Genomic DNA, 17,839 nt, shown 5'->3' on the forward strand with positions numbered 1-17,839 from the left:
TTATATGACATGTAGCCCGCGTGTCGAACACTGCGCATTGAAAAAGTTAAAGGAAGACACTCACATGGTCCAGAGTCCTAAGGCAGCTTTGGTGAAGTCAACCCATCGGCGCGTGTGGTCATGCTTGGATCCGAGATTACGAAGCGCAAGAGCAGAGACCCCCAACGCCGGGAGGATCACTAGTCCCGATAGCACACTTCGGACTATGTATCCTGTTATGTACGGTTGCCAGTCCATGTTGAATTTTCTCGCTCAATTCGAATTATGTCGTGGTATATTAAGAATTAAGGGATTATGGTGTTGCAATGAAAACCTAGTCGAACTTTGGGTTGTTGCCGAGACGATCTTAAATTATAATGGAGCAATAAAGTCACAGAGGATCGGGTCGACAACAAGCTTAAGTATTACCCCAAATCAAAACCAGACATGTGAGCCCACGATCTTGGCGATTCACCATCCAGCTATGGACCAATGTGCTGTCGGTTCGAGCCGGTCTCTCACCCTGGCCGGGCGACTGCTGTGCCGCATTAGCCCCTGTCCTCGTAGGCTTTAGCCCCGAAGAAATGGACCAGGCTAGACTGAGTTGGGTAGCATACACGGCTTCAGGGCACACGGCCAAGGAAAAGTCGATGACATAGAGCCTGTGATCGCCAACGAAAATGTGCAAAAGAAATGTCATCGCCCTATGCGGTTGGTCACCCGCACACGGCCCGCTTCACTCGTGGGGCGGGCGCAAAGCTGCGCCTCTCAAACGACCAGTTGAATCGGAAGCGACTCCAAAAATGCAGGCAGCAGTCAGTTACTACTCGGAAAACATCAGTTGTGAAAGTGACTGCCTGACAGGATCCCATGATGTTGAAATAACGTTGTGGTTCTAAGGAGTCGGGTCCTGAGCCACGAGCGCATGATTCGCCTTCGATTGTAACTTGGGCTGCCACGTTGCCAGGGTTAGCTCGTAAGACAGCCTTTGCGTTCGGTGGCCAGAAGGCCCCATATCCCAAGCGTACCAGTCGTACCTGGATCTAGGTGACTGATGAGGCTCCCTGCGTTGCTCTCGAGTCCACCTCACCCACCCTTCTCAAAACCCTGTCTTCAGGCTTCCTCAACTGGCGGAGAGCCCACAGAAGCCTTCAAGCATCTCGAAATAAATTGCTGAAATCTATCTTAGTCTTAAATTTGAAATCCAAACGCCCTGTGAACTGGAAAGCTGAGGGCTGTGGGCCAGTTCTTCGTTGCAATAGATCCTTCGCCGCCTTGGGGAGTCATCTTCGATGCATTTCAGACATATCGTTGATATCAGCGAGCTACTTGTTCCAGAAGCTACTTGCATCTATTCCAGAACTGATAATGGATGGGCTCGGAAATTCCAAGGCACCACAGCTGAACCCTTTCATTAGCAGACACAGAGGCATTTCAGTTCGAGGACACTCCAGGGCTTAACAACACCACAGGAAAGGTAGTGAGACGAATCCGAGGAACTTTTGAAAGAAATTTGCTCTCCGGTTGAATACTTCTAGCTAACCTAGCAGAGACCTACAGAGTACCTATTTAGTCTAATACCTACTCTTCTAATTTCAAAAGTTATACTTCTTTACCTGATTTCTCTACTTTTATTCGACATCATCTGGTATTATTATTGTTGTTATTCCCGTCATCGTCGTCGTCGTCGTCGTCGTCGTCTTTGCCCACCAACCGCCTGAATAGATACAAGTAGTCGCCCGTAGAGCAAAACTCACTCAGGAGCGCTCGCGCTCTGACTCTACAAGTGGGCGCAGCGTAGAGACCTGGGGTAACGATTAGAATTCAGTCTCTAGCGTACCTGAAAATCGAACATCGTTAAGTACGTGTACCACTTGCCGGAGTTGGAAAGCAATAATAGCCCGTGGTGGACTTGCCAATGGTGTTTGATACGATCCACGAATGAGAACCTTTGTCAATTTAACCAACATACGCAAATTGAGACAAGTTGGGTAAACTCATTTCAAGGTTGTCTAATTGTATTTGGGAGGTCTCGGGACAAAAGGACCGAAAGTTGCAGAAATGACGAACATGTATCGCCATTGATAGCAACTCTCCCAACGGGCTATTTTGATAAATTCATCCCGTCACGATAACAAGTCGAAGCGTGCGAGTTAGATGTTTACGCTTGCAACTTTGAAGTTGGTGTCCCTGAAGGGCTGCATTGCTTGCTAACTTGGTCTGTATTAAATCAGCAACGCTGTCTAAACACAGCAACCGCCGTGCCGAAAGTGCCGAATGGTAGTCATACATGCAGTTAGTCAAGACGCACAATACTACTGTTACCTATCGCAACTTAGCGGCGAGAATTGACTGGACATGATTTCTATGCATTCAGCTCTTGATCTACGCGATGCAACCTTCTCGCCATGTCTTGCAGCTCTCTGCATTCAAGCCCACGATGGAAATAGTACTTCCGCAACCGACCTTCGATCGCTGCAAGTTTCCTTGGCTTAGTGTCAACGGTTACATCCAATGAGACCATCATCGGCACACAATTCCAGGCAGATCCTCAAAAGCGGGCAAAAGCTTGCTGGGTGCCGCGCCAATTGAGTCGTGGCCCGCGTCTACCCCGACATGCGGGGGACACCAGTCAGGGGTCAGCCTGCATAAGCCCTGGATTAACATGCCATCAGTAATTGACTGCAACCTCACCTCCGCTACCGAGGATGCGCACCAGTAGTGGACGAGTCTGAACGGTGGCAGTGGACCGCTGAGCATCACGAGATCCGCTCTATTGAGCCAAGCTAAGTTCGCCTTCGTATTCCCCACGGGGAACGATAAAGACCGCTAAGATTACCCGTCATGCCCATCTAGTATAATAAGCAGGGATGTCCACGTTATTTCGACGGGCTTTCCGTGATGTTATTAGGCTCGACAAATCTTCAAGACAACTCCCTTGGTTTCTGATCATCTTTGGCTTCAGCGTCTACCGCTGGCAAGATGTGGTTCAACGCGCAAACCTGCCAGGGTCTGGCAGCCCTCGCGCTCTCCCTGCTGTCCGCAAGGACGAATGCTCAGGCAGTGCCTCCTGTGAACCAGGAGAAGGGAGTCTCGGCTTGGGCCTTTGACATGAGCGAAGTCACTCTCAGCAGCGGGCGCCTCTTCGACAACCAAGCCCGTACCCTCACCTACCTGAAATGGGTCGATGTTGAGCGTCTCCTTTACAACTTCCGCAAGAACCATGGTCTGTCTACGAACAACGCGCAAACCAACGGCGGTTGGGATGCCCCCGACTTTCCTTTCCGGACGCACTTCCAGGGCCACTTCCTCAACGCCTGGGCTTTCTGCTACGCTCAGCTGCGCGACACCGAGTGCAAGGACCGGGCGACGTACTTTGCGGCCGAACTCAAGAAGTGCCAGGCAAACAATGCAAACGTCGGCTTCAACACTGGCTACCTCTCCGGATTCCCCGAATCTGAGATTACTGCTGTCGAGGACCGCAGCTTGTCCAACGGCAACGTCCCATACTATGCCATCCACAAGACCATGGCCGGCCTTCTCGATGTCTGGCGCCACATTGGTGACAGCAATGCTCGCGACGTGCTTCTGGAAATGGCTGCCTGGGTCGATCTCCGCACGGGGAAGCTCACGTACGCTCAGATGCAGAACATGATGAGCACCGAGTTTGGTGGCATGAACGAAGTTATGGCGGACATCTTCCATCAGACAGGTGACCAACGGTGGCTTACAGTTGCTCAGCGTTTCGATCACGCGGCCATCTTTGACCCTCTTGCGTCCAACCAAGATTCCTTGAATGGATTGCACGCGAACACGCAGGTCCCCAAATGGATTGGTGCTTCTCGTGAGTACAAGGCCACTGGAACAAGCCGCTACCAAGACATCGCCCGCAACGCATGGAACATCACCGTCAGCGCCCACTCCTACGCCATTGGAGGGAACAGCCAGGCGGAGCACTTCAGACTTCCCAATGCCATTGCAGGATTCCTGAACTCAGATACCTGCGAGGCTTGTAACACTTACAACATGCTCAAACTGACGAGAGAGTTGTGGTTGACCAACCCGAGCGCTACTCACTACTTTGACTTCTACGAGAGAGCTCTCCTAAACCACCTTCTTGGCCAGCAGGACCCCTCGGATAGTCACGGCCACATCACGTACTTCACTCCATTGAACCCTGGCGGCCGTCGTGGTGTCGGCCCTGCTTGGGGCGGCGGTACTTGGAGTACCGACTACGACTCCTTCTGGTGTTGCCAGGGCACCGGTCTTGAGACCAACACGAAGCTGATGGACTCCATCTACTTCTACGACAACTCCGCTCTCTACGTCAACCTGTTCGTCCCGTCGGTGCTTCGCTGGACTCAACGAGGTGTTACCGTCACCCAGACAACTGACTTCCCCCGTGGTGACACCACTACTCTCAAAGTCTCTGGTTCTGGACAGTGGACCCTTAGAGTCCGCATTCCGTCGTGGACTTCAGGCGCCCAGGTCACCGTCAATGGACAAGCTGTCACTGCGACGTCCGGCGCATATGCTGCGATTGATCGCACTTGGGCTGACGGCGACACCGTTGTCGTCACGTTGCCAATGAAGCTGCAGACTATCGCCGCCAATGACGACCCCAGCATTGCGGCACTGGCGTTCGGCCCTGTCATCTTGAGCGGTAACTACGGTAGCGACACGCTTTCTGCTGTGCCGACTTTGGATTTGGCCTCGGTCAAGAGAAGCGATACGACTGGTCTCACTTTCACTGCAGCTGCAGATGGAAAGACAGTAGACCTTGGCCCGTTCTACGATGCCCAGGGATTTAACTACAATGTCTACTGGTCTGTCAGTGGCAATCTGCCGGCCTAGAGCAAAGTTCAGTGCAATCTCCGGGAGGGCACGCATGTAAGAAAGAGCGTTTCGAGGGATTTCATGTAAATACTTCTTTTCACAGTGTGCACGTACGTATTTACAGTCAACCGAGACTAAATACATATTAAGTGGTTGATACCAAGCTTGGGCTACCTGCTTCCACCCTCAGATGTGCAAATCTTGACCATCCCTAGCGGCCTTAACACGCACACACTGCGCCATCACCCGCAGATAGCGGTCGTACGCGTCGGTCCCGATGACAAAAGGATGCTCGCCTCCTGCAGGTCTATGATCAAGGAGATCAAAACTGTACAGAGACCGGTCCTGCGTCTGATGATTTGCTACAAGCGTGTCAACACCCGCCTCCGTAGCCAAGTCCGCGAAGCGATTGAACGATTTGATCTGATTTTCCTTGTCTGTGGCAGTGCTTGGGATACCGCCTCCACCGTAGAGACCAGCCGTGTGCTCGACGCCATTGTCGTATAGCTTGAATATGGAGGAAAGGGTGCCAGGGGTATGGCCTGGTGTAACGTAGAATTTGATTGACACGTTGCCGAAGGTGAGCTCGTCCCCTTCAGCAATAATTTTATCCTCGACAGGCCCGTCATCCAGTTTGCTCAAGGTCTCCCAAGCCGGGGCTGACGCATATGTGGACGGATTGTATGTGTCTTGGAGGTACCGGGCCCCACCATAGTGATCGAAATGCTCATGGGTAATGATGAGATGCTTGATGTCGCTGCCAGAGAAGCCGAGGGCCTCCAGGCCAGGGACAAGAATCTTCTCAGCCTCTTCCGCGTTGTCCAAAGCGTCAAAGACCACCAGCCCATCTCCCGTGTCATAGGCCCATGCCGAGACGGCGCTCTGCCCAACGAAGTAGAAACGATCAAAGACCTCGCGAGGTTGGATGAAACCAGGAGTCTGAGCTGCGTTGGAAAGGACGGGGTAGACTTGACCGAGGATACATCGATGGCCGTAGTGAGCAGACAGGTCTGGACCGGCAAGAGTACGGGCTTCGGCTAACCATTTTGTAACGTTTTCCTTCTGTTCGTTGGGGAAAGTTGTGACATTGAATAGATCTGAGAGGTCAGCCTGCACGTGGCTGGCGGAGAGAACCAAGGCGCCAAATTGGAACAGAAAGCTTGGTCTCATATTTGCGGTGGACAATGATATTGCGAGCTCACGTGCAGCGTCTGAATATTCCCAAAAAAACAAGTCTAGAAACCTGTATTTATACTAAAGTCCCTCCCAAGCCATTTTGGTGCGTGATCCTCCGGCAAGATGAGCAAGTCTTGGCTGCGGGGTGACTTGCCGACCCATCGGAGCCAACATTTCTCTTAATGGATTGTGAGGTTACACGCAACCCGAAATGCCCCAACCTAAGTGGAAGGTCACAACCAAATTGGGATCCTTCACGATGATCCGAGTGACTGTTTGCGAGCAGGATAAAAATCCGGGGAACGGAAAAGTGGATTGTGCGGAGAGAATGAGGGGAAGAACTGGCCGGCATTACCAAGCGGGAAGGGTTCCAGTCGACCATGTTCAATTGCCAGTTCGGGTGAAGATGCCCGATGATTGTAAGTGATGAATTTGCGGAGTTGAATTTGCCCGCATGCATCGTTGACCGCCGTTCGGTTTATGCATGTCCGTTAGTTTACCGAGGATCTGGATGAAAGGCTCCTCTTTGCGGCCTCCCAGCCTTTTTCATCTCCAGCGTACGGATACCTCCCGGTAAGAGGCTTGACAAATCACTGGAACCAGCGAATCAAAGGCTAAAGCATCATGTCAATTCCAGAAACCCACAAAGTCCTAACATGGTTTATGACTAAGTCGCAAAGAGTCTCTCTATCCACGTGGTATCACACTCTACTTCTTCTCTAACTCCGACTCTTGGGTCTATCGCTCGCTCACCCCATCTACAGCTTCAGTCCCATCTTGCGAATCTCACCTCCATACCAAGCCTACGAAGTTGTGTTAGCTCGTTGCAATATTCCAGTCTGATGCGTAACGAGATGGAGAACTTACCGACTCAGCGCCAGCGCCGATGGCCTTAATTCCGAGCTTAGTAGCAATCCAAGGTGCCTCAATCTTTCTCGCGTACAGCTTGGCGTCTTCATCTTTCACATCAGCAGCCAAGATGGTGTTCTTGGGCAACAAAGGGTTGAGGACTGCCGGTCTTCCAACGCCAATGATGTCACAGGCTTTGCTGGAGAGAGCAGCATCCATACCCTGACGAGTTCGGAAGCCACCAGTGACCATCAGAGGAACATCTGGGAAGTCGTTGCGGATGGCCTTGGCGAACTCGAGGAAGAAGGCCTCGCGAGCCTTCGTGCGCTCGGACTTCTTCTCATCGGCAACACCAGTAGACATCTGATTCCAATGTAAGTGATCATGCCTCTCGGTTCTAGTCAGTGTCGGCAACTTACCAAAGGATCTTCATAGGTGCCACCGCTAATCTCGAGGAAGTCAACGCCAGCGTCCGTGATCAGCTTTAACTGCTCAATGCACCCAGCAAGCTCGGCTTGGGACTGGTGGTCAACCGAGTTGAACTTGATGCCGACACAGAACTCCTTCGGGACTGCGGCGCGAATAGCGCGGATGACCTCGACAACAATCTTGGCGCGTCCAGCGTATGAGCCGCCATACTCATCAGTGCGCTGGTTGATCTTCTCTGACATGAACTGAGCCAGGAGGTAGCCATGGGCGGCGTGAATCTCAACACCCGCGAAACCTGCGTCGGAAGCGAGCTTGGCCGTGAGCGCGAAGCGGCGGACCACGTCCTTGATGTCATCAATGGTCATCTCACGCGGTGTGCCGAAGAGGAGCGAGTTGATCAGACGCGGGATGAAACCATCTCCCAGGTTCAGCGGCACCGGGCTGGGGCACAATGCCTTCTCGCGGAAACCACGCTTGCCAGCACCCAGGGGCGATTGACGGCCAGGGTGGTTGATCTGTACAATGGTCGGGGTACCGTTGCGGTTGCACGCGGCAGCCCAGGACTTCCATGCTGACAGCATACGCTCGTATGGAATCGTTTCGTTGTAAGCGACATCCGAAGGTGAGCCCAGGTACTTGATATCGACCTGCACGTTGCCTGTTGTTGGTGAGCAAGTTAAGAGCTTCAATGATGACTAATGAATGTACATACCAGTCATGACGAGACCCCATTCGCCCTCTGCCCATGTTGAATATGCGGTCTGCATCGCTTCGACTGGCAAACCGTCCTTGTCGGCCCAATTCTCAGCCATCGCGGCCTTCGAGAGGCGGTTCGGCAGAGTGAGGCCGCATTTTAGCGTCAGAGGCTTCGCGATAGCAGTGTTTGACATATTGGTGTCTAAGGTTGTGTTTCTCTGAGATCTTTTGCGTAACGTCGCAATGGAAACTCGGAAAGGAATCTTTGTCCCCTTTATCGAAAGCGAAACGCTGTTATTTGATGCTTAACGAAGTGCTGGCTGTTTCAATCTGCTCAACTGAAAAAATTCTCTTTATCTATCTTCACTTGATTGTCACCATCGCACGGCCTCGGCCCACAAAAGGGGACTCGATCCCAGTAGAAACGGGGTGGAAAGTCGGATTACAAAGACAGAACATTATCGCATCATGGCACGGCGAAACGGGAGGCTCCACAACCCGACGGAGAAGACTGCCCGTGAACTGTGCTTTGTGAAACTTGTGCCGAGGTATCGCTAATCACGAATGACGCCAGCTTTAAGTCAGTTAGACTGAGTGGTGCGGAGGAATAATCCCCCCGATTCAACCCAGCGGAGCAGCGCAGCGGACTTGAAAAGGACGGGGGAGCTTGGGGCAAGTAGAAACTCCGCACTGCTCGGACTTAGGTGGATGGACCGACTCATGAAAGTGGACTGTGAAATTTCGATGGATTAAATTGAAAGAGACTCCCGCAAATACCAGAAAGCACTGTCCGCTCCATGCCGAAGAAGCGGATCATCGGAGCCAAGTCAACCGGTGGATTACGCCCCGGATGTCTTGCCGCAGGATCCCGTTTCCGTGCCGCTCGAATGCCGGCTGACTGTCAGCACTCTGAAAAGACAACGGCGGGCCGTTTCTCGGAGACCGCCTACTTTTCCTGCGTTATGCTGATTGCTTTTCCTGTGTGACTATTCTACCTTATCGTTGTGCTTCTATCATCCTCGTCGCTTCTATTGTCGTTATCGCTTCAATTATTGTCTTGCTTCAATTGTGGTCTCGGACAGGAGTCTACACAGGAATAGCCACGTAGACACAGGGAAAATAGGCGGTCTCGTTTCTCGGTGGAGCTTGAAGGGGGTAGTACAGAGTAGTCTGTGGAACTTTCTCCAAGCTTTCTAACTGGATCAATCATTTTATTCTCTATGGACATGTCCAGCGCTCCCATGCATTTCAGAGGCTTCTAGCCCTTTCTTCAACACACGCTACGACGATCGGATCCTCGACACTGTTGCCATTTCAAGCAGCGAGCCACATCCTAATGCACACCATCCACGGAACGACCCGAAGCCATTGCACACATAGCAATAACGTCATTTCCATCTGATTTATTTGCTGACGACCGAATTCGAAACTACTTTTCCGACCAGTCGCTGATACGCACATGCCACAAACATTGCTCCCCTCTTCCGTGCACATGAAAGAAAGAACTCTTTCAAGACGTATTACTTAGGCGACGAGTTGAGGAAGTGGCATACGGCACATGCCAGTCATCAATCGTAAACCTACCCTGAGGTTCAAACCTGCTTTTCCTTCGGCTTCATTACGGACGTGAGCAGAATGGTGATCAGCCGACATCCTGCTGATGCAGAAATCCTGCCAGACTAGATGGACGTCCTCCTTGGCACTCACGTCTGACCCACGTTGTGTACTACATCGCTTGGCCATCATGGGAGCGCGTGGAGGATGGAATGCAGCCCCAGTTTCCCCAGACCACCGTTCTTCGGCTCTTACGTCCTGCCCCACGCAGAACTTCGTCAGCTTCCCCGGACTCCGTCCTCTTAGCGGTTTGCAACCCCGATGTCCCCAAGCCCGATAATCGGGCCGTTGCGGGTCTCCTTAAGGTCGCGCTCTGTAAGGCCCGGCCATCGCTTCTGCGGGGATGCCGCCCTGGCCCCTGCTCATTTCCCAGTCGTTCACCATCATATGCCGCCCGCGTGATTTTGGCAGCATGAGTCAGGGAAGGTCAGCATCGGTAAAAGTCGCAAGGGTGCCAGACATCACCATGGCCTAAAATCGCTATACATCAAGCCGGCGAAGCACCGAAAAAGAACGGCCAAGATACCTGATCCGGAAGATGGACCGGTTTGCTGTCAACTTGAAGCATTGTCCGACACTTGAAAGGAGGGGAATGAGGAGCCGATGATTGACCGATCGTCAGGTACACCAAACAAGCTTAAAATGTGTTCCTCAGTATGGTCCGTTGGCATCTTCCCCGCAAGTTCTGTAGCCATCGCGTGCCTAGCGTCGACCAAGAGGTTGTTGCCGGAAGCATGTGCTAGCATGTCTCCTCCGGTAAAAGCAAACGATTGGAGGTGTTCCTTGACGGCCGAGAGTCCGGCCGCCTCGCTGCCGACTTCCCCGAGAGAAAAGGGGCAGACTCGGCTTGGGGTTACATTTCCAACCCAACCACATGTTGCCTTTTTCTCAGTTAAAAGCCCCCTCACTCTAAACATCAAGTCCTCCGCATGCGAATATTTGGTGATGCATTGATTCAATACGAAATCTCAAGCGTCATGAGTCTTTTTGGACAGTAAATGATTGAAATATGGTGAAGGGTGCCATCGGCCTCTCCGCTTTTTGACTCGAGGGCCTAGAACAATTCACTGCTCAGCCCTAAAAGGGAGTGGTTTTTTTAAACGCCCCTGTGAGGTCGACAGGGGAATCTTGCCGAAACGCTGTGAAGAATTATCAGGGGCCGCTCGCAATACCACCACACTACCTGTCAAAATCAGACGAACGCCCGTCTGATGACTAGCGCGTCCATATTTGAGAAATGATATGGTCCATAATCCTCCAATGGCCAAAAGAGAGGCAGTTCTTAATGCCTCTTCTGCTCGATTGGGTGTCGGGTACATCGAGAAGGGCCGTTTCCTGGCCCGTGTCATATGCCATCGTCGGCTCTTGAGTGTGGGGTAGCAAGGAGACAACACCATGACAGGGGTTGCGGCGGGCAGGCTTCTCGGCCGCCCATGATGAAAGGCCGCCCGCGGTGCGCCCAGCGTGGCATCGCGGCGGGAACACCGATGAGTATGGCTAGGTTGTTCAGGGGTTGTTCACCAACTCAGTCCCAAATTGCAAGAGTGAGCTCCAAGACGACAACACGTGCTCACGAAGCACCCTGATAGCACCCCATGAGCTCATTTCTATGAAGTATATAAGACATGAAAGCCTCCAGGTAATGTTCCTGAGAAAGAGCACAACAGCAAGCAATTCCAACTTCATTCACTCTTTACTATTCACTCACTTGACTTCATTCACTCATTCAGTAAGTCTATTGGGTTAAAATACCTCTACGCCCATACGTTTTCTTACACATCACAGTCATGGTCTCCAACAAGTTTCTCACGGCCCTTGCCGTCGGTCTCCCAGCCATCCAGGCTGCCGTCCCAGAGATTGCCGGCTTCACCCTCACCTGGTCTGACGACTTCGTCGGAACCGCCAACTCCCTGCCGAACACTGCCAACTGGATTATCGACAATGGCACCAGCTACCCCGGTGGCCCCGCCAACTGGGGTACGGGTGAGATCCAGACCTACACCAGCAACGTCAACAACCTCAAGCTTGACGGAAACGGCGCTCTTGCGATCACCGCCATCAAGGATACCGCCGGTGCCTGGACATCGGCTCGTATCGAGACCCAGCGTGCAAACTTCGTTGCCGCTGCTGGCGGCAAGATGAGAATTCAGGCTAGTCTGAACTTGCCCGTTGTCGGCACCAACGGCATTGGATACTGGCCGGCCTTCTGGACCCTTGGCGCCGCTTACCGCGGAAACTACCAGTAAGTACTCGTTCATTCATCGAGTTCAAGACAACGTGGATTAACAAATATTCCAGGAACTGGCCCTCCATCGGCGAGTTTGACATCCTCGAGAACGTCAACGGTATCAACAAAGTCTGGGGTGTCATGCACTGCGGCACCAGCCCCGGCGGCCCCTGCAAGGAGAAGGATGGTCTTGGTGGAAACCGGGAGTGCCCCGGCACCACCTGCCAGGGCAACTTTCACAAGTACACCCTCGAGGTCGACCGCAGTGCTACTCCCGAGGCTGTTAGGTGGTTCGTCGACGACACTTTGTTCTGGCAGGTCACTTCGGATGACCTCCCTGCCGACGTCTGGACCCAAGCTGTTCACGAGCCCCATTTCATTCTTATGAACCTTGCCATCGGCGGCGAGTTCCCCAACAACAACTACGGCAGCACCACTCCCCTGGCTACCACTGTCTCTGGCGCCAGCTTCCAAGCCGAGTACATCGCGGTTTACAATTCCTGAGCTGGGATATGATGTTCATGGGCGACCACGGCGACGTTTCCTTTCTTCATGGGTGATGATTTCTTTTACATAGAGCTTGCGATTTCCTTACATGTTCTCACTTTTCAACTTGCTTGTACATATGATTTCTTACGATGTGGCACGACGGCCGGGGTCTTGTTTCAAGTTTTACGGCAACGGCGGGATCAATAAAAGCATATGAATACCACGGATGCTTTCGGCGATCTTCAGTCAAGTGTGATGACAAAGAGGTTGCTGGAATTGCTAAACAGTTTCCTCTGAGTGGCCTCTCATTATCTGGAGTTTGCGATCACGAAGCCCATCAGTCCGTTCCTGGCGCCATGCAACCCCGGCTGCATGGTGCTGGCTTGGTGAGTAGCATCAATACCCACAAACCACCCCGAATAGGAAGGTAAATCGACATTTTGCCAATCATCAACGAATCGATCGCAGTAACGGCGCTGGGCATTTCAAGGAAGTCCTCGTCAAGCTGGTCGATACGAGCTTGGCAACCTTCCTCGTATCATCCAACATGCATCCTGCTGACCGACAACATGGCCATCTAGTATAGGATTCGCATACCTACCTAGTATTATATAAACCTCCCTGAATATCTCGTTCTTTCAAATGGTTGAACAATTGGAAATTGCTCCAATGGTACTGTCGCCATGAGATTCAAGATCTTTTCGTTGCCGGCCGCGGTCGTTGGCCTCTCGCTCGTGTCGACAGTCGCCGCCGCTGACCCCGCTACCACCGTCGCCAATCAACGCTCCAGTTCTTCCGAGTCTTCCGAAGACTCCGCGAATGTGATACCGGGAGCTTATGTTGTGGAATGGGAAACTGATGTGGCGGATGCACCCGGCTTCTATCAAAGTCTTGGGTTGGAGGTCGAGCATCGACTGGATCTCAAATACCAGCTATTCAAAGGTGCATCATTCCGCATCATCAACGGATCAAATGATGTATACAATGGAATCTATGGGATGATAGCAGCACGTCCCGAAGTGAAGTCAATTTGGCCTATCAGAACGATCACAATACCGACAACGAAGCCACTTTATATTGGGAAAAACAGAACGACTACCTCAGGGCAGTTCGTTGGAGTACACAAGCGGCAAGCCGAGGAGCCCGATACGTACACGCCACACGTCATGACGCAGGTTGACAAGCTGAGAGCCGAAGGATATACTGGCAAGGGGATTCGTATCGGAATCGTTGACAGCGGTGTCGATTACACGCATCCAGCTCTTGGGGGCTGCTTCGGAGAAGGATGCATCGTCAGCTACGGTTGGGACCTCACTGGCGACAACTACTTTCCTCCGAATAGCCCTGAACCTGATGCGGATCCTTATGACGGGTGCGACGGCCACGGAACTCATGTGGCTGGTATCATCGCAGCTCAGGCCAATGAGTTGGGCTTCACTGGAGCAGCTCCCGACGTCACTATTGGAGCTTACCGAGCTTGGGGATGTAACAGTCTGACAACAAATGATATCCTGCTCGATGCTTTTAATGCTGCTTTCGAGGACGGGGGCGATATCATATCCTGCTCGGCGGGGCAGTATACTGGGTGGGCAAACGATCCTTGGGGCATAGCTGCATCGCGAATTGCAGCACAAGGTGTGTCCGTGATTGTGGCCCCGGGCAACTCTGGCAGATCTGGCATGTTTCTATCGGCGTCACCAGCAACCGGCGTCAATGTAACAGCTGCAGGGTCTGTTGACAATACCATAACGCCTCTCTTGCTCACTGCTGGTTCCTATACGGTGGATAACGCAACAGGAATCACAGAGCCGTTTGGTTTCATCAGCGGTGGGCCGAAGTTCGCGGAAAACATCACCTTGCCGCTTTGGTCTGTGAGCAACAGATCTGAATCTGCGAACGATGCTTGCAGTCCTTTGCCGGATAGCACACCTGATCTCTCGTCAAAGATTGTTCTTCTTCGGGTGGCGGACACCTCGGAATGTTACTCATCTACACAAGCCACCAACGTCGCTGCCAAAGGAGGTAGGTATCTATTGTTCTATAGTCAAAGCAACGACACAGAAAACTTCGTCGCGCAGCATACATTCAGCATCCGGAATACAGGCGGGGACGCAGTGATTTACAAACTTGGACACACCAAAGCTGCTACAGCCTACACCTTCGCCTCGGGCTCAAAATCTGCCTCTCAGTTTCCGAATCCGACCGTCGATGACTGGGCCGAACTCTCCTTTTCATCAGAGTAAGTAGAGGTCAGCTGCGAAGAACTACCCCACAAATCTGACATGAGACATAGTGCAATAAGTTTGTCGGCAGGCTCGTCCGCAGAAGTGACCGTCACAGTAGTTCCGCCACGAAATGTGAATGAGACGCAATTGCCCGTATATAGCGGCCTAGTTACGATCGAAGCCGATAACGGAGAGACGCACAACATCCCATACGTTGGTGTTGCCGGTAGCATGAAAGAAACCCCGGTGTTCCTGGAAGGCCCTGAGCATGGAACCTTTCTCGGCTACTTCAACAATCCCACCGCTCCGAACACCACGTTCACAATACCCCGCCCTGGCACGACGCCGCCGGGAAATGTGGAATATCCGAGCATCCAAGCAAGTTTGCTTTTTGGAACGCAGATGGCTCGAGCCGATGTGGTGGCTCTATCGGAGACGGGGCTTCCCACAACGGTATTTTTCGACATCGAGAGCGTTGGTTTTCTTTCAGGCTTTCCGGAACCTTGGGTTGTGAGGAGAAACTACAGGCTCGGGTTTACGGGAGAGCTCGCGGATGGGACGGTTGTGCCTGAGGGAACCTATAAGATCGTTTTCAGTGGCCTCCGGGTTTTTGGCGACCTCGGAAAGCGTGAAGACTGGGATTTTGCGGAAACAGTACATTTCGTCATCCGATATATCGAATAGAGAAAATTGTCCGACAGTCTGATGGTGCTGCTGGAGAAGTTAAGCAAGATCGGCGGATGTGCAGCAATACAACTATTGATTACAAACAAACATCTGGTCTAGGAATTTGGCTCTAGACTGAACGTGTAGAACTTATAATTACATTAGTCCGAAATCAGTATGCTTGGAGTCTGATTACATGCTCTTCGTTGAATACTCGGGTGGGGCAATCGACCGCTGTTTCCCGCAGTCCGGCCGACGCCATCTTTCGTCTCATGCATGCCTCACCCACAGGTCCAATCAAATGCTCATGTTTGGAGTAGTGCGAACTATGTGGTAAACTATAGAGACGGTAATGCCGGGCAAGACCGTGACCGTCTGAACTATTTGAAGCAGACACCCTGCCTCGGGGGACTCGGTCAAGAAGCAGTGACTCAAATGAGAATTTCTCGATCGGCTTCGCAACCATGGAAGGTATTTCATATCAACTTCTTACTTACGAAACAACCAAAGGCCACAGAGGCGCCGTTCACGTGAATGGCATGGTGTACGATCTCTGCGATGTGGTCTCTACTACGTGTGTCAGCACCCTTGATGCCCTCCAAAATTCTCCAAAATTGGGATCAGATTAGGTCAAGATTGGAGACCTTTGCTCTTGATCCAAATACGGCAAATATCTCATCTCAAGCCCTCAAGAACGTCAATATGTTGGCACCAATTCCGAGTCCGACGACAATTTTCTGTGCGGGAGGCAACTTCACCGATCATCTCGACGAAATGAGCCGCGTTTTGGACGTCTAGCCAGGTCCAAATTTGAAGGAAAGAGGAGAGCCACCTTTTTTCTTTCTCAAGAACACCACAGGAGTTTGCGGGCCAGGATCTGTGACGAAAATAGATTCCCCAGACCTCATGGTAGACTGGGAACTTGAACTCGTCGCGATCATTGGGCGTGTCGCACGTCACGTTTCCCGGGATGAAGCTATGAGATACGTAGCGGGTTTTACTGTCGGAAACGATCTTTCTTTTCGACAAAACATCCAGCGAAAAGAACTTCAACCTGGCGATGCCTTCAAATCTGACTGGTTTCGTCAAAAGTGCTTCGATGGCGCTTGTCCGGTCGGCCCGTGGATGATGCCGACCAACCAGGTCCCGAACATAGAAGACCTGGGGATGAGGCTTTGGGTTGACGATGAACTCATGCAAGACACTAATACCGGGAACATGATTTTCTCTGTCGCCGAGCAAGTTGCAGAGCTCTCTCATCAACTGACCTTGCACCCTGGCGACATGATCATGACTGGAACTGGAGCTGGCGTCGGGCTTGGCCGCGGGAGATTTCTGAAAACTGGAAACACTGTGCGATGCATGATCGAAGGCATAGGAGAATTTAGCCACTATATTGGGTAAGACAACCTTGATTGGTTCTCTTCGAGTACGTCAACTTGAACTAGAGCCTTCTTTCTGAGTTGATAAGCTACTACAGATAAGCAAGATCAAATTGAACAAAATCTTGGCTTAACCGCGCGCGAGACCCTCAAAGCACCACGGTTCCAGTTCGAGTCCCCATCTGCTACAACTTCCTGCTCTCCACCTTCCTCGGCACCAACTCCTGAGAACCGTGCGAGTCTTGCGCCACAGCCTTGGCTGCTTTTCTGTGGACGCATGCCATAAGTGAGTATTCCATTTTGGGTCACTTACGCTCTCGCCTCTACCCAGGATTTTGTAGGATGCCAGAGAAACTACGCGACCACTGCCATCGGGTAGGTCGTCTAACTGATAGACATAGCTTGTAAAGCAGCGGAGGCATTTCCTAGATCTGGTGAGAATGGCTGTTCTGTCCGGCCCGTCCTTCTCCTCGTTCCAAGGATCGATCCGGTGCGTAGTGGGCTCCAAGTGTTGTGGTTTTTGTTCCGGCCAAACCTGAGGGAACTCTTCGGTCCAGCGAACGTGGCCACAGCAATTATTCATAGATCGCAAAATGGGTTTCAAGTTTGGTGCGGCCACACGCTGTTGTTGTTCATCACCGTGACATGGAAGCATGGCAATAACTGTTCGAAGAATGAGCTCACCGTCCCAGATGAGGCACCTCGTAGTGTACCGGATTTGCGCATGGCCGACTCGGTAATCCTTGCTTGAGGCGAGCATGTCCAGCGAATATCTGTATGTCCTCTGACGATACGATCGCATAATCGCATATACCATATTCCAGTGCATGTTTTCTGGGAGATATATCGATTGAAACTTCCCTACACGCTCTGCCATTGTCCAAATGACACAGGGGTTTCCTGAAGGTGGGAGGGAAGCTTGAGGCATATGGTATGTGCGGCAAGTATGGCAGGGGACCTTCTTCACTGGAAAGCCGTCGCGCTCCAATAGCAGTAGGAGTTCGAACAATGAGCGCTCGTCTGTAATGTCGAGGGATTTTGACCCTAGCTTGTGGTATAATCTTTCTTCCATTCTAACTTTTCTTCTTCGTAGTTTACCACTTAGAGGCGCACCTTATTAACTACTATATAATGTCACGGTCTATGGACCGGTGTTCGGCCTTCGGCAAGACCCTCAGCCACGACTCATTGGACCCACCAAATCCAATGGCGTATTTGCTAGAAGGTTCCAGGAATATCGACAAGGTCAATGGCAAGGTTATAAGAATGCC

The 17,839-nt window shown here is 51.9% G+C and overlaps 4 protein-coding genes across 4 annotated transcripts; 2 read left to right on the top strand and 2 right to left on the bottom strand.

Annotated features, from left to right (window-relative positions):
- Positions 1 to 2,961: 2,961 nt before the first annotated feature.
- On the top strand, positions 2,962 to 4,833 carry COL26b_014017 (uncharacterized protein; the record flags this gene model as incomplete). The annotated part of the gene is made up of 1 exon (XM_053186597.1): positions 2,962 to 4,833. The coding sequence occupies one exon, from the start codon at positions 2,962 to 2,964 to the stop codon at positions 4,831 to 4,833; it is 1,872 nt and encodes a 623-aa protein (XP_053029458.1).
- Positions 4,834 to 5,001: 168 nt separating this feature from the next.
- On the bottom strand, positions 5,002 to 5,985 carry COL26b_014018 (uncharacterized protein; the record flags this gene model as incomplete). Its single annotated transcript, XM_053186598.1, has 1 exon — positions 5,002 to 5,985. The coding sequence occupies one exon, from the start codon at positions 5,983 to 5,985 to the stop codon at positions 5,002 to 5,004; it is 984 nt and encodes a 327-aa protein (XP_053029459.1).
- A 764-nt stretch (positions 5,986 to 6,749) lies between these two features.
- On the bottom strand, positions 6,750 to 8,159 carry COL26b_014019 (uncharacterized protein; the record flags this gene model as incomplete). The annotated part of the gene is made up of 4 exons (XM_053186599.1): positions 6,750 to 6,794; positions 6,859 to 7,203; positions 7,260 to 7,927; positions 7,982 to 8,159. 4 exons carry the CDS (start codon positions 8,157 to 8,159, stop codon positions 6,750 to 6,752), a joined length of 1,236 nt encoding a protein of 411 aa, XP_053029460.1.
- A 3,207-nt stretch (positions 8,160 to 11,366) lies between these two features.
- Positions 11,367 to 12,310, top strand: COL26b_014020 (uncharacterized protein; the record flags this gene model as incomplete). The annotated part of the gene is made up of 2 exons (XM_053186600.1): positions 11,367 to 11,821; positions 11,878 to 12,310. The coding sequence occupies 2 exons, from the start codon at positions 11,367 to 11,369 to the stop codon at positions 12,308 to 12,310; spliced, it is 888 nt and encodes a 295-aa protein (XP_053029461.1).
- Positions 12,311 to 17,839: the final 5,529 nt, after the last annotated feature.

The sequence above is a fragment of the Colletotrichum chrysophilum genome (assembly GCF_026319265.1).
Source record: "Colletotrichum chrysophilum strain AFK26 chromosome Unknown scaffold_281, whole genome shotgun sequence".
In the NCBI taxonomy this organism is placed as follows: domain Eukaryota; kingdom Fungi; phylum Ascomycota; class Sordariomycetes; order Glomerellales; family Glomerellaceae; genus Colletotrichum; species Colletotrichum chrysophilum.